The sequence below is a fragment of the Amphiura filiformis genome, chromosome 5, assembly GCF_039555335.1.
Source record: "Amphiura filiformis chromosome 5, Afil_fr2py, whole genome shotgun sequence".
Classification (NCBI taxonomy): Eukaryota; Metazoa; Echinodermata; class Ophiuroidea; order Amphilepidida; family Amphiuridae; genus Amphiura; species Amphiura filiformis.
The window spans coordinates 29,983,941-30,001,113 of NC_092632.1; the positions used below are offsets into that span (position 1 = coordinate 29,983,941).

Consider the following 17,173-nt stretch of genomic DNA (forward strand, 5'->3'; position numbering starts at 1 on the left):
TCTCATGACCAGGGGAACATTTTGCAGGGGTCAGGTCAAATTTAGAAATGCATTTTCTGGACATCTGTAAGGGGTACGGGTCTCAAACTCGGTGACAACAAACTTAATGACCAGGGGAATAATTTGGAACACGTTGCAGGAGTCAGGTCAAAGGTTATCTGGGTAAAGTCTTGTAATTTCATTTTATGGACAACTGTAAGGGATATGGGGCTCAAACTCAGTGACAACAAATCTCCTGACCAGGGGAACATTTTGCAGTGGTCAGGTCAAAGGTCATGCAGAGGTCAAATTTTAGACTAGACATCTGTAAGGGGTATGGACCAACAAACCTCATGACAAGGCGAACATTTTTGGAACATTTGCAGGGGTCATATACCTCCACAACACCAACACGCCCAGCTAGGTTTGTGGTCTATGACCACCATTTGCCACTAGTTTCTTTTCTTATTTTACTTTGAATAGTGATATAAAAATACAACAATTTAACAATATAAACAATAATTGTTCAAAACTTACCATGATAAAATGCGTACAAGACCAATCCTTCAAAACACGTCAACAGCAAAATTAATCCAAAGAAAGGTAAATTTAATAATGCCGATCTGTGATAATTGTGATGAAAAATTAGTTGATATTCAGCTGTATGTATATTTCAAGGGTAAGGGGTAATGAGCACACTGGCATGTGCCGCTCAGGTTTTCATGATAAATCCTCAGGCATGGGCCCAATATTTTGGGTAACATGACCCCAGAACTTGGGCCAGACCCCATTAGGCCCTTCCCCCAATATTTAAAATCTTCCGGAGCCTATGAGTCCAGGTAGGGTTCGAATCTGGGCATGTAGTCCAAAGCTCTAATAACGACGAATCCTAGGTAACTATATAAACCAATGAGATAACTATCCATTTGTTCTATAATGACTATACAGGGCGGCGTTATTAATTTTTCTTTGACCATGTTGTTCTTTGACGCGGAAAGCCGTGCTCTCGTAAGGCGCTGCTGTTCAATTATAGACGTCCCCCGTGACAGTTTTCCACAGTGTCTTCTGATAATCTGTGGATAGACAGTAGAGAGTACTGTCTATGCTATAATAGCTTATAATGGAACAGTGCTTCATCATGTTCACGGCCACGGGATAGTTCTATAGCCACTTCCGGTATTCATCCGTATGCAGACAACATCGCCGATTCACCTGATGCGTATGCAAGAACATTGACAATAATTGTTTTTGAAAATATCATTAGAATTAGGATACGTACATTTGTGCTTGTTTTTTACTTTTTGCAGCCAAGAATCGTTGGACACCTGTCTGACTGACTGCCCACAAAGACATTGTCCCAAAAGCAGATTGAGCGATAGCGTTTGGTAAGGTTATTCGCTCAGTAACATCTATTGGACAACTGGAATGATACAATTTTATGATTTAATAACATCAAAGGTAATAATAACAAGCACGCTGGTAAACCACAATATTTGAATGAATCGTAAAATCAAGTCATTACCTCGAACATATGTCATCTCTATAAACGAGAATAGTATCTGTTTCTGTTATTATACGTTCCACCGAAGTTGTAACCGTGACATCACGCTGGGCAAATTTCATTCACTGTCAGAAGAGGTTAATGTGTGAATGGAGCAAATAAATTTGCAATCAATGCAGCCTTGGTGTGCTAGGAATTGAACAGAACACCTGCCGCGAAGCTAGGTGTGAGCAGTCTGTGCCTATAGTTGTGAGCAGTATGCAGTCTCCGTCATTATTTACGCAACGTTGTAACGGCATGTATCGTCGTAACGTACGTAAAGTTACAAGCATTTAATCAGAGGATACAAGCAAAGGATACCTTTAATAAAACATCCACTGATTGAGTAACCCAGGCAAATGAAGAAAGAACACAAAACAAAACAAAACAAATGTACCATCGTAATTTCACATAAGTTGCGAATGATCTGCCATTTTGTTTCCGAAAAGAAATATGTACGAATATAATTATAATTATTCAACTTTATTTCAGTACTTACTATCCTAGATTTAAGCGTCCTTGTTCTTTATTGAACTGCCATACATAAGAAAAGCCGCCTGCTCTTATACTTCCCATAATAAGCACCATGATGGTAGTACCAAACATTACAAAAAACATAATAACATCAGTCCATATCACTGCTTTTAAGCCACCCTACAGACATGACAGGTAACAAAAGGAAAAGTATTTTATTCAATTAATATTTATTTTATGTCGAGATGTTTATACATGAGTTATATAATATACCTAAGTGGTTATTTCCTCTTTCCTAAAGATAATAATAATTTAGATATTGAATGCGATTCGGCAATATATGAATTAGTTAACTATTTTAATAAAGGCATTCTATATACAAGGGAGACACTGCTGCAGTGTCGGGGAGCTGAAAATTACCTTTGCCAACACCTGCAACCCTGGTTGCAAAGAATCAGCGTTTAACATGCTGTTTCTGGTGTTGGATTTCCCTTGGGTGCTCCCAGGTGCGGGCTGGTATTTTACTAGAGTGAGGAAATGAGCGCCCTCTGCCTCCCTAGCTCAGTTGCTGAACATGCCAGCTTTAGGGCGGAGGAAACCATCAGGTTCAACGGCCAGTATGTTCAAATGTCTTGGCCATTTGTTTTTGCTACACTGTAACGATGTAGACAGTACAGCCAGCGACAAAATCATGATGAGAGTTCTTTCGTTCTTTCTCCTTCTAGTTACTCATATCTTGGTGTTCATGGCATTTGTTAGGTTAGGTTTAATACCAGGTCTTTCAAGAGCACTTGTGAGTTATGTTCCGGCCGGACTTTGTCCTTAAACTGCTGGAGAACAGTGCGGTAAGATCAGGTGCTGTTTTTCTGGTAGGGCTAGTTTATTTCCAAGGTCTCATGCCATGAGCATCAAGCTCCTTCTTCATTTGTCTGAGTATTCTAAGGGGTCAAGGACGGTAGTGATCCTCTTCATATTGGAGTAGCCTATCCCAATGGCTTCAAATTTTCATCATGGGCCAAAGAGCGGAAGAGGAAGACTTACTTCTCAACGGTCATTAGGCTGGTGTTGAACATGTCATCATTGGTCAACCTTCCAACACTGGCCAACATGTTCCAGATCAGGGGCGAACTACTACATATTGGTAGATCTCGGCTGCTGTGTGTCCAGAAAAGAAGCTGAAACAGGGCTGATCATCCGTAAAGCTGTTGGGACTGGACTAAATAATTCCCAGCAAAACCCACGATTACGAAAACTACAAGCAAATCTTCAAAATACCGAGGGTAGATGAGCGGCAGTCTACTGTTGACTCCATGACGGACCAGCGGGAACTCGGCACACCACCACGAACTGTTGGCCCTGATTATTGTCGCCTGTCTACCTTCAAACCTCTTGTAATATCTACTTATAATGTCCGTACTGTTAATCAACAAGGGAAAATCCATCAGCTATTCATGGGCTGTGCTGATGCAGGTATTGACATTGCCGGAATTCAAGAACATCGTCTCATTACACCAAGCCCAACTGATGAACTTTGGTCAGACGATAGGAACTGGGTTTTATTATTCAGTTCTGCTACCAAGCAAAGACATGGAGGAGTGGGTCTGGTCATGTCCAAGCACAATCACCGATGTCTTAAGAGTGTTGAAGCTGTTTCCGAGAGGATACTATTTGTAACATTCCATGGTAACCCACAGCTTAGCATCACTGTTGTATATGCACCCACTGAGTGCTCAACATCTTCTGACAAGGAGGAATTCTATTCATCACTATCTGACCACCTGGATGGTATGAAAAGGCACAACATCCATCTCATCCTCGGCGATTTTAATGCCAGAATAGGAGCAGATAGTCATCTTTCGCATCCTTGGGTCATTGGTCCATACTGCTACCATGATTCAACAAATGACAATGGTGAGCGCCTGGTCAACACTTGCCAGGAGTACAATCTCAGACCAGCCCAGATGAGATTCCCCCAACCCAGCAACCGTCTCTGGACTTGGACCCATCCAGCTGCATCAACCCATGCACAGTTAGATCACATTCTAATAAACAGCAAATGGGTAAATTCTCTCCGCAACTGTCGAGCATACAACTCAGTAGAAGTGGACTCCGATCACCGTATTGTGAGCGTCCGTCTAGCTGCCAGTCTGCGAACAAGCAAAGGAAAACCTTGCAAGAGACCAAAATTCAGCTGGAAGAAGTTGCAAGATCCTGATACAAAGGAGGAATTTCAGCTGGAGCTATCAAACAGATTCCAGGTCTTGAGCATGGATGATGCCACACCCATCTCTGATAGGTATGAGACTTTTGAAACAGCGGTTCGTGAAGTTGCTGAGAAAGTTATTGGAAAGCAAGAGCCATGCGGACTGCCAAGTTGGGTATCAGATTCAACCATCAGACTTTAACTTGAAGGGATGAAGCCAAAAAGCGGTACTCCATTTCAAAGTCTCGTCAAGCTAAAGAAAGATGGAGGAACTTGAACACCAGCCTTAACAACTCTTATAAAGCTGACGAGCTTGCTACCCTCAATAAGCAGATGGAAGACCTGAAGCTGGCCGACGAGATGGGGAATTACACCACCACCTGGAAAATCATACACTCGCTTTCTGGGAAGAACTCAAGGAAAGGGGTGAAAGTCAAAAAGAGGGATGGCACAGCCCCAACCAGTGACCATGAACTGCTTGAGGAATGGAAGGAATATTTTAGCTCACTCCTTAACAACGACAGTGGCACAGCAGCGTCAGACCTTCCTGCACCAGCTGTTGAAGATCTTCCTATCATCACTGAGCCCCCAACTCGTGAAGAAGTAGTCAAAGCAATAACAGCCATGAGGACCAACAAGGCAGCAGCATTGGACTGTGCTATAACTGCTGAAGCACTTCAGGGAGGAGGGGATAGCATGATTGATATGATTCTCAAATTCTGCATGGAAGTATTCTCAACGCTGACACCGCCACGTCAATGGGTCACAAATGTCATCATTCCTCTACCAAAGAAAGGCGACCTCTCTCTCATGACAAACTACCGTGGTATTTCGCTTATGTCCATTGCCGCAAAAGTGTACAACAAGATCCTTTTGAATAGGATCCGACCTCACATTGATCCTCTTCTGAGAAGCAACCAGGCTGGCTTTAGATCAGGTCGCAGCTGTGCTCAGCAAATACACATTTTGAGGAGGATCATGGAAGGCTTCAAGGAGTACCAACTTCCCTTGACAGTCACTTTTGTGGACTTCAAAAAGCCTTTGACTCCATCAACAGGTCCGTCATGTTTTCAGTGCTGCGGCATTATGGAATACCAAAGGTTGTGGTAAATGCCATCCAGGTGCTCTACAAGGACTCCAATAGTGCCGTTATGGTCTCAGAGCCTTTCCAAGTAACAACTGGAGTGCTTCAGGGTGATGTGTTAGCGCCATTCCTGTTCATTATCCTGGTAGATTACCTTCTGAAGAAATCAACTTCTGGAATTGACGCTGGAATTGTTACCTACCCACGTCGGTCAAGCAGGTATCCTGCTAGGATGCTGAATGACCTGAATTTTGCTGATGATATTGCCCTGTTGGAATCTTCCACAGCCCGGGCCCAGTCGCAGCGTACTAGGACTGCAACTGCAGCAGCAGATCTAGGCCTTGTCATCAGCGCACCTAAGACAGAATATATGACTGCAAACTGTAACGCCCAACCAGCACTTGAAGTCTATGGTAGTACCATCAACCATGTCACAGACTTTAAGTACTTGGGTTCAAGATGGGCTCTAGTGCTGGAGACCTAAAAGAAGAAAAAGCACTAGCCTGGGCAGCTTTCTGGAAACTGGAACGCCTTTGGAGAAGCCCATCCCTGCCAATCGAAACAAAAATCAAGCTGTTTCAGACAACTTGCGTTACTGTCTTTCTGTACGGGTGTGAGTCATGGGTAATCACCAAGGACATGGAAAACAAAATCAATGCCTTTGCAACATCTTGCTACAGAGTCATGTTAAACATCAAGCGTGTGGATCGGATTCCAAATGAAACCATCTACAATCTGACCAACACCACTCCACTGGTTGCCAGAGTCAAGATTCATCAACTCAAATTTCTCGGCCATATACTGCGTCTTGAAGACGACGAGCCTGTGAAAGAATATGCCCTTTACATTCCACCACATGGGAAGAGGAAACCGGGACGGCCGCGCACACTGTACTTACAGTATGTCCAGCACCTCCTGGGAGATACTGAAGGGATGTTGCAGCCAAACAAAATTGTTTCGCTTGCCCAAGATCGCAATAGTTGGAGAAAGCTTGTAGTCGCCTGCTCCGCAGCCGACTGATGATGATGATGATCTATATCGTATGTGATTATGCCGCTTCTTCCAAAAATTTGGCATGTATAGGGGGGGGGGGGGAGATTTTTGGCGGGCCGGGGGCAAGCGATTCAGTAATTTATTATAGATACTAACTTGACTGCATAACTGTAAGTTTGTATGTTTTATATTATACACTGAAAGTTTAGACACTGAAACCAATGATATTTTGGTACCATTTCGGTAGTCTGCATTAAGTAGTTTAAATAATCACAGATCCTGGAAATAATCAAGGCCTACCGTTAACCGTTAGAGGTCAGTCGACTCTCTTTCTTTTCGTTTCGAGTTCGACAAGAAACACCGATAAAACACCTGTTTCTAAAACTCACCATAGCAGTGTAGAATATGCACACTATTCCTGTTATCAAGATACTCTTCCAAAAGGCGAAACCGGTAACTGATAAGAAAATAGAGTTTGTTTGAAATATGAACTCTCTGAATTCCTTTGATTCAAAATCAATCTAAGCAATTCTAAATTATCAGATCGAATATTTCAATCTTGAGTCAGATTTGTCTCCATACTTAATCTTAGAAATTTAGAAAGAATATTGTTACATCCAATATACTAATAAAGGCCATTTAAAGCCATAATGTGTGATTTGCTTCACAGCGACGCCCTCACTGAATTTGACTCGGATTTCTACTTTTTGCATAATTATAATGCCCAGTGGTGTACTAAAATACCACGTAAAAGACTAAGTCTGAAGTAATTTAATAACAGTAAAATTAACTTTTTATATTAAAACCGGGGATACCCGTTTTTATTCAGAGTTCACCGAGCGAGTGCTTGCTTATGTGTACACACACGTCAGGCGAAATGCTCCGTGCAGTATTACATGTAATACGATCGGCGAGCGTATACACGCATCGTAGGCGCTGGAATGAAATCGCAATTTTGTTTCGTTATACTTCATTTGTTTGGCTCAAAATTAAAAGGAATTCTGTGATCAGTGCAAATTGTTACGAGTCGTACTTGACTCAAGGCCAAAATCACCTTTTACCCGAACTCACACGAATGCACAACACAAATACACTGTTTGATTAAGCTAACAAAATCTAAGTCTTTAATTGAAAGCACGTTATTATTGATACAATATATGACAACAAATGCACATACACAATAATCAAATATAATTACTCTTTATCTATTTAGCACTTAGCCAGAATTATTCTTCTTGGTGATCATAAAGTTCTTGCAATGTTCTGGACGACTGATGTAATATATCCTTATTCACTTGTCCTGCGAAAATCAGCGAAGTCCGTTGTACACTTACATTTACAAATCCTTGCATATAAAATCCAAATACTAAACTCCTTGCGCCGTTCTCCTATACTAAACTCCTTGCGCAGTTCTCCAAATCTCCTTACTCCTTGCGCCGTTCTCCTATACTAAACTCCTTGCGCTGCTTTTCTCCAAACTTGGTGCTATTTCCACCTTTCACACAATATCCTCAGGAAGCAGGACTGCGATGCAGTTGTCCCCACTTATTTTGACAGTTGCGTTGAATCAAAATACCAGACTTCAGCAAGTCGACAGAAGAATATATGTGACGTGTCATGTCAAAAGGAGACACTTTTGGGCAGGTTATCAGTTTTGAGGTTTTTACATATCTTAAATATAGAGATATTTTGATCCACAACGCCGTTTCCCCAATGAAATCGGACATTCCTAAGCGAAGATATTGAGTTCGTAAGTTATGGTATTATAAAATTGGAAATTGAGATATCGGCCTTTAAAAATATTATTGACAATGTTGAGAGTAGGAATTACCTTGAAAAATGTCTCAAAAAATACAAGATGCCAGATATATTTCGGTCTGAAACTATCAGACAATATTTTTAACATAATTAACATCATAAATTCGCAATAAACCCAAATTGTGAAAAAATCAACCCCAGGCAGATTTTTGGCTATTTCTCCGTTTACGATCCTGCCCAAAAGTGTCTCCTTTTGACATGACACGTCACATATTTCCTTTCTTGGAAGAAGTACGTTCTTTGACGTATTCTAGATTTTCTCCGACAACACTGGCAAATAGTAGTACTTTGACTACATCAAATATTTCTGGTTTGCAATTTCCTTTCTTTGAAGGAATTGGACTGTAAGCATATTAGCTAGCTAGCCCAGATCAACACTATCAACTGTGACAATTGTGTTTACATTTTCTTATTATATACCAAGCAGGGGGAAATCCCAAATATTAATAGCCAAATGTGATCTTGGAAATCCCCAAGCCTTAATTATAACATTAACCTTTCACATGACATCATTTCCTGAGGGGAATCCCCTGACATCACTTCCTGAGGGGAATCCTGTGACATCATCTTTACTTTGCAATCTCTAGGGGAATTCCCATATAATCCAAAATTAAAAATGATTTGATCAAGTTGATGCAAGAAAGGGGAATCGCTAAAATGTCTCATAAAATAGATTTTAATTGTAAACAAAGATAATCAAATTAAATTACTCAGGGCACATCACAAAATCACACAGTATTGCTTTAATGACGTTGATGCCCCAGGGCATTTCATTTTGTATTGAGTGTGCGGCTGGGATTCGAAAAAGAGGCCTACGATTAAAGTTTTGATTATTTCTGTTCAAAACTACTAAATACCCTTCCGGGCGTTGACTTGATGATACACATTTTAATTCGGTTATTCGCCATAAATTGCACCCATAAAATCAGGCAACACCCAATTAGTTCAGTTGAGGTCCCTGTAGTTTTTATTTTACGTCGAATATTCACGATGCACCATGGCTTCGTAATCTACTCCCATTCTGCAATCATGTTTACCTTCAAACGAATGTTTGATAAAATCTATAATATATTTCCACCAGACATTCGACATATAATTGATTTTCCGTCAACAAATATTCGCTAGAAGAAAATATTAATTAAAATGGATTGAATAACGAATTATTAAGCGAATATTCTGCGTCAAATATATAGATGAGTTGACTTCTGACGTCAATGCCTGGCAGTATGCGCACGCATCATCACACTTTTCATTGTATTTTGCCTGGCATCATATTATGATCATGGCTCGTGTTTTTAAACTCCCGCCACATCACAATAAGGCTATTGAATAATGCAGGGTTGCATACGGTTCACTCAAGCAAATCGATATACCGGTCCCTTGCCTTTGTTGATAAACATTGACGTCAATTATTCATCTATATGGCCCTTACATCTTCGGAGGGAGCAAGAAATTCGAGCACCCATATTTTGTGGCAGGTTCAATTCGGCATATAATCATAAAATAACTTTAAATGGTGGTTTATAATACACAATTGCAAATAATAACGACCATCACCTGGTATGTTAAATGATGCGGCACAAAGTTTATTAGGCGGAGGCGCCCTATTTAACGTTAGCTTTGGGCATTTAATTATCTTATTGATTTTATGAATGGAGGCGACTGAGCAAGTTCATGTATTTCAATTTAATCCATATGAAACGACGATTTGATATAAGAATCACAAACCATGACGATCAACTGACCTGGTATTATATGACACAAAGTTAATGGGGCTTACAAAAAGAAAATTCGTTACCAATAAAATTTAACTGAAATTTTATATTCAATTTTTACATTTTCAAATCATAACGATTATCACCTGGCATATGATGTGACAAAAAGTTCATCAACGAGTAAAATTTTAATCAGGATAATTCAATTCACATGATAATCTGATAAACACATTCACAAAATATCATTACGATCATCCAACAGTAGACTTCGGTTGTATATATAAATGCGCATATATAAATGCGCACGTGACCAGATGGCCAGCGCCATATTTGCATTACATCACTGTCAATCACTGAAATGGCGACCATTGAAGGAGTGGCTACAGTTGTGACCTTGTTTCGTGGCTAGTACTGGCAAGGAACATTGGCAGGAGGTTCGATGCTATAAATTTGCAAGGATAAATCATGGATATCAAAGGATCATGATTATTGCACAGCACCCCCATGTACAAACATAACTAATGTTTATTTATTTATTTTTATTTATTTATTTATTTATTTATTTATTTATTTATTTATTTATTTATTTATTTATTTATTTATTTATTTATTTATTTATTTATTTATTTATTTATTTATTTATCTATTTATCTATTTATTTATTTATTTATTTATTTATTTATTTATTTATTTATTTATTTATTTATTTATTTATGCGACGAAAAACGAAAACCCTGTTCTCTTTTGAACAAATTGGGAAACAAATTTTTCCTGTACAAATGAATGCCGACCCCAAATTTCGGAAATTTCAGGACAATTTTTTTTTTGTATTTTCTCAAATTGAAATTTATTTACAGATTTTTGTGATTTTTTGGGTTATTTAAAAAAAAAAAAAAAAAATACCAACCGACCGACCGACCCTACTTGAAAGGTCCGTTCGCCCGTAGAACAGGGTTTCTCTCTTTCTCGCCTTACTTCTAATTTTATAAATATTATTTGTCCCCTCCCCTTCCCCCAAAATCACCCCTTCCCCCCTTTTACACTCATAAATCAATTGTTTTTTTGCTAACTTTCCCCTTCCGTGTAAAGTAAAACTTTATAAGCCGGTTGAATCAAACTGAACAAGATTGACGTATACAATTACAATATAATACCCGACAATAATGTATATGACGGATCTGACTTACTAGCTGAATAAACCTCAAACCACGCATCACATACGTGATTGTACGTCACATTGTCATATAACGTATGAGCGTGATGTATAGTATACGAGTCTTCATCAACATCTTCCAGCCGGGATGATTAGATCATGTACAGTCATCTACGTGTTTATACTCTAAATTGCACGCCAAAGGGTGACAAAGGGTGTACAGATTACCGATTTAGCATGGGAGACACAAAAAGGTGCTTAAAAACACATTTTGAATTTGTTTTTTTGTATATTTGCGAGCGAATGAGTAAGTTTAGAGTTGAGGAGGTCGGGCGGGGACATCTAGCCTATTAGTTTGAGAGGGTCATTATGCCGAAAAGGGCTAAAGTTATAGTTTACTCAATTTACGTTATGATTAGAGTTAAAATTAGGGTCAGAGTTATGTTCATTGGCGGCACTACGGGGGGATACTTATCTTGACTCCCAAATAAATAAATCCATGACCCCTTCCTTCCGAAGAAAATGACAGCCCCCTAAGATCCCTACGTGCAAACATTATCAATAACATCATCGGCAGCTACCCAGTTCTGACCTTAATGCCAGTAAGAATCACATTTCGTCATCAATATGGCCAATTGCCACGCCCATTTAGCACGGAAATAATGAAATATAACTTTTTAAATCAGCTATATCTAGCTTTTCCGTCATAATTTATTTTTTTCCGTAATGGAAAATCCAAATAAAGAGTTTATGTTTCGGGTCAAATTATTTTGCCCTTTGCAATCAATGCCACTATTTTGCAAAGCCAATTTTCCTTGTAACCTGTCATTTTCGCCTATACTTTTGCGTGTGGAATTTGTGCACATCCGGGTACCTTACATCGTTGAACATGGTATGGCGACTTGTAGATGTCACGTGCGCATTTATATATGCGCATTTATATATATACCCGAAGTCCACTGTCCAAGGCTCATGATTTCCCATCCTTACCAATATGATTTTTAAGGCCAGTGGGCCCAGTGACGTAGGCGTCACAGTTGCATGGGATGCGCATTTCCCCTCTCCCATCGAAGTGAACATTTTGAAAAATCCAATTTAAAATTTCCGAAATACAGTCCCGACTGCTTAATGCCCCCTCAATAACGCTATGTCACTTTTGACAGTTCTTCCGGGTATGCGAACAATAATATTTCATAAAATTTCAAAAACAACTTTATTTGCGGATGAAACATTTAGGCTTACCTGCTTCAATTGCTAGTGAAGGCGCATAGGTGACGATTGCCATATAACAACAAGTCTGGAAGATGTAAATACATGCTCCTATAATACGCAACACAAAATTATATCGTCTGTCCAAGTACTGTAGCAAAAATGTAAGAAAATTAGGCCGCCATTAATATCAACAAAACATTTAATACTAAAACAGCTTTACAACAATATTTATATACGTGTTCAATGTTATTTCGCATTAAGAAGATTTTTAGATTTATGGAGCGCGAGCCAAGTATTGCTTTACAATTGATAATATTTAAGGGCTGGGGTATGAACGTTTGGACAGTATTTATTTTGGGACATTAGAGCACATCAGACATATCGAATTGCATTCTGAATACGAAGGATGTCATTCTGATATCAAATAATTTTGGTTTTTGAAATTCGCAATTTAATACACATTTTATGGCAAATCATTAAAATTGATATTTTTGATATTTAACAGTACTCGAAGTAAACTTTATAAATCTGATGATTTATACTTAACGTGTATGTAGGTGGGATGAAATGCCGACGATCAATTGAAAATTTTAACCTTTCGTATTGAAGATATGGATTTTTTAAAAAAAACACCAAAAAAATTAGGTCTTTTTGGGAAAAATCTATATCTTCAATATGAAAGGTCAAATTTTCAATTGACCGTCGGCTTTTCCTCCCTGCTACATACACTTTAAAATATATCATTAGATTTATATAATTTACTTCGAGGACTGTTATATATCAAAAATTTGAAAAATATCAAATTTTATAATTTGTCATAAAATTTGTATTATATTGTGATTTTCAAAAATGAAAATTATTTGATATCAGAAAGACATGCTTCGTATTCAGAATGCAATTCGATAGGTCTGAGGTGCTCTCATGTCCCACAAAAAATACTGTCGAAACGCAATAAACGCTCATTGTAGATCCCTTAAGGTAAACAACTTCGTTTGTTTGACTCTCGCAAGAATTGTGTGTTTGGTTCAGGGGCTATTCTAACGTCTCTGCTGGCACGTTCGTGTAGTGAGATTAAAAATCCGTGCAATAAGAATTAAACATCTGTGCTTAAAAGATACTGGGGAGATTACATTATGTTACAAAACGCTGCACGCCCTTATCCCTGGTTTGTTGTTTAATCTGTCACTCAGTACGGAGACACACTTGGGTCCCGATGGGGCCAGTTGAGCCTCGGTTGCATGATCAACTTCAGAAGTTCATAATATTTTTTATTATTTTTAGAGCATATTAAAATAATGTATAACGTCGATAAACTTACTTCGTATGCGCTTGTCAGCTTACAGTCATAGTACACTGGCACGAAAATGAATGCCATTACAGGAAATAAGATGAACTTGCCAAAGATGCTGTTGATAATAACACCTCCGTGGACATACACTTCAGCAGGGAAGCCCAAAAGAAGTACCGGAGATACAAAGGAAACCAGCAGAGTCATCGCCACTGGAAGAGTGGAAACTCCTCTATCTGCGAGCAGGTATCTAAAAAACCGATCAATTTAATATAAAACTTCATTTATTCATGTTTTCCAGATTCGAACTAGCGGCGTGTAGGACTAGCACATTGTACATGCCCGGGGCACAATGTTGAATTTCGGACTGGCGGTGTGTCGGCATAGCGGATGCAACCTGAGTAAGCCGAGTTACAGTATCCATTTAGCTGTCATTTAATGACTTGAACGCCATAAACCTCGGTTTTGAAATATTTTTAGCAGCTTCAATTTGGAGTGAAATTGAAGTGGGATAGCGAGTGCCAGAAAGTTAGAAATAATGAAGGTAGTTATGCCCAAAAATAACGCTCCACATCAAGGTATCGATAATATAACAAAACAGTTTTTGTGTCATGCAAGATTCGCCAACATGTTCACCAAAAAGGGCTTTAAATATTTAAACTGCCCTGGTCTGATAAATGGCGAAATTATATTTCTTTAATCTGTTTGTAGTACAATACAAAAAAGGAGAAAGCAATCACAAGGCTAAATTTACAATTGATATAAAAGGTTTGTTTTTTGATGGCTCACAAATTGTTTTCCAGTCAGTCATTCATTAGACTACGAGTTTTACTCCAAAACGTCTTTAATTTCTGAAATTACATATTCATGTAAAATGTCTTATTTTTGGCTAAACCACAAGCAGGCTATCATATGCTCATCTATGACACTAACAATGGTGCCAATATCTGAATTCTGACGATCCTCCGGATGAGCAAATCACTGAACAGGCTTTTAATAACTCGTTAAATCTTCTTAATACCAGTTCTCCATGATGCAGTCATGTCTACAGTAGAATTCATCTCGACCTTTGCAGGACTTAACCCCATTAAAAGCTATTAAACCAAGATAACACTCATTGAAACAGCTCAACTGATTAAATCGGATCTTCTCTGGTTGTGCACAAGTGACTGTTTTCATGTGCGATATCGCAATAAAGCTGGTATTCATAGCTTCAGTTGGGTAACCGATTATAAAGGAAACGAAAGGAAACAATGTTATGTGTGGCTTTGTTCACGAAATCAGACAATGGCGTGCTTTTTGTAAACCAGCATTCTTGAAAATGAGCAACATAATGATTTTTGACTTAACACGGTTTGGAAATAATTTCTTCATATTTTTGGTGTTATCTGTCGTTTACATGTCCTTCCTAAAACACAAAAGTACGACCCTCTCCAAACACCTAAATTAGCTAAAAATTTAGGACATGTTACAAAACTATATTGTCTAGAATTTTAGAAGAGTACTTTTAATATTGGCCGGTTATTTTTCACACAGTGACGTTAACTAGGCAATGTACTATTACCTATAACATTAACTAAAACACCAAAGTACGAATATTTCCAAACATCTAAATTAGCTAAAATTTAGGACATGTTAAAAACTATATTTTCTAAAACTTTAGAAGAGTACTTTTAATATTGGCCGGTTATTTTTCACACAGCGACGTTAACTAGTCATATCCCCATACTGTTAACGTAGGGCTATTTGTAAAGGTCACGCGTCAATGGGAAAGAGCACTGTGTATTGTGTATAGGAAAACGGACAGTAACTGCAGTATGCTCTGAATTGAACAAAATATATTTACAAATAAAACCAGTCATACCGTGATGTAGTTCGTTGTCCTCCTTTAGCGAGACCATGATAAATACCAGTAATAGCTGCAACACCCAGAAAAATAGAAAACACAGCATAATCAGCTGCACCTAGTGGATGCGTGCCATTCGCATTTGCCATCGTTTAAGTCTACAGAGGTTCAGTTCAGCTCTGGTTCACTGTATGCAGAATAATTATAGTGAAGCACCAAGGCCTTAAGGATACTCGTAATAACATGTGAGCTTGACTAAATATTAGTAGGCCTACATTTAATTCAGGCCTACATTTAATTCAGTTGACAGACCTGAGTTTGATAGAGTATAAGAAACACTGATTCCAAAAGAACGAAGCCCGTTGATTGTATAGCCTGAAAGTGCCGCTGTGTTTTGATTCTTTGTACCGTGTGCTGATGTCAGAGATAATGATTAATATGAATAATGAGATAGGACACTCCGTACAAACGGTCTATACCGATGTTGAGGACAGCAACACGTCATGGATAATTTATTAATTATTAAGAGTCACGTTGTTGAACCAATCACAGAACAGAATACACCATTGTACAGTCTCACTGCAAGGCTAAATAGTCCGTGTCATGTGTGGCAGGATTAGAAAAAGGCATACAAACGAGGGTATAGAGGGTATGCAATACTACGTCACTCATGACAGAGTCATCCTCATTTAAATAAAGTTCTGTCCTCCGTAAGGTACCACAGGGCAATTCGCATGATAATACAATAAAACAGAGAATAGGTATGAATGGTTGTGGAATCGATCTAGAGACCTGCCCCTCTGTCATCTTAAGCTATCTTAGAACTGTCCTCCAACATGTCTGCCATTTCAATTGTTATACCGTTCCGGTTGGTTTATTGCATAGGGTCTATATTAGGAATTATATCACTCATACATAAATTCTAGACAGTTCATTGGTTGATTACCATTTATCATTTTTACCATCACCCTCTCCGTGTGATAGTCTTTACCATCATAGTGCTCTGCCGTAGTGCGCCTGCGCCAAGCCGTTCGCTGACTCTTGGAATCGCCGATTTAGTTATGAGGTGGACCCCAAAATGTGAAGTATATCACGGCAAAACATGGTGTTATGTTGATGAAAAAATGTACTTCCTACATTAAATAGTATTTTAGTAATAGAATTTATGCATGAGTGATTTAAAACAAATATTAACTGTCTTAAATTCGTGTAATGGTCGAAATATAATCACTCGGTGAAAGATGTATTGTTCCATTCCACTCGCCGTTCCGGCTCGTGGAATGGAACAATCCATCTTCACTTCGTGATTATATTTCGACCATCACACTCATAGACAATTAATATTTGTATATTATTTCCTAGCCTCGAGATATGTGTTCAATCGGGGCACACCGACATCGCCCGGTTAAATTACATTATACAACCAGAGACACTGAAATGAATACTAGTGCACAAAGTAGAAAAAATGACTATATCTCATTAACCAATGATCGTACAGATACGCGACCGGTGACTTTTTTGTTCCTTATGACCAGAGGAAAAGTTTGACATTTAGCAGGACTCTCTAGGATAATTGGTTAAAAAGTTCGACATATCGCACGACTAGACTCTGTAGGATATTTGATTAAAGATACAGAGTTAAGTGCACAAAGTACAATAAATTACTATATCTCATTAACCAATGATCGTACAGATACGCGACCGCTGACTTTTTTGTTCCTTATGACCAGACGAAAAGTTTGACATATCGCACGGCTCTCTAGGATATTTTGTTAAAAAGATACAGAGATACGTGCACAAAGTACAATAAATGACTATATCTCATTAACCAATGATCGTACAGATACGCGACGGCTGACTTTTTTGTT

At 38.6% G+C, this 17,173-nt stretch overlaps 1 protein-coding gene across 1 annotated transcript; it reads right to left on the reverse strand.

The window, feature by feature from the left end:
• Positions 1–1,245: 1,245 nt before the first annotated feature.
• LOC140152123 (sodium-dependent multivitamin transporter-like) lies at positions 1,246–15,456 on the reverse strand. Its single transcript, XM_072174419.1, has 6 exons — positions 15,324–15,456; positions 13,490–13,709; positions 12,202–12,319; positions 6,663–6,730; positions 2,019–2,173; positions 1,246–1,399 (listed from the first exon to the last, which is right to left on the reverse strand). The coding sequence occupies exons 1-6, from the start codon at positions 15,452–15,454 to the stop codon at positions 1,246–1,248; spliced, it is 846 nt and encodes a 281-aa protein (XP_072030520.1). The 5' UTR covers positions 15,455–15,456.
• Between the last annotated feature and the right edge of the window lie 1,717 nt (positions 15,457–17,173).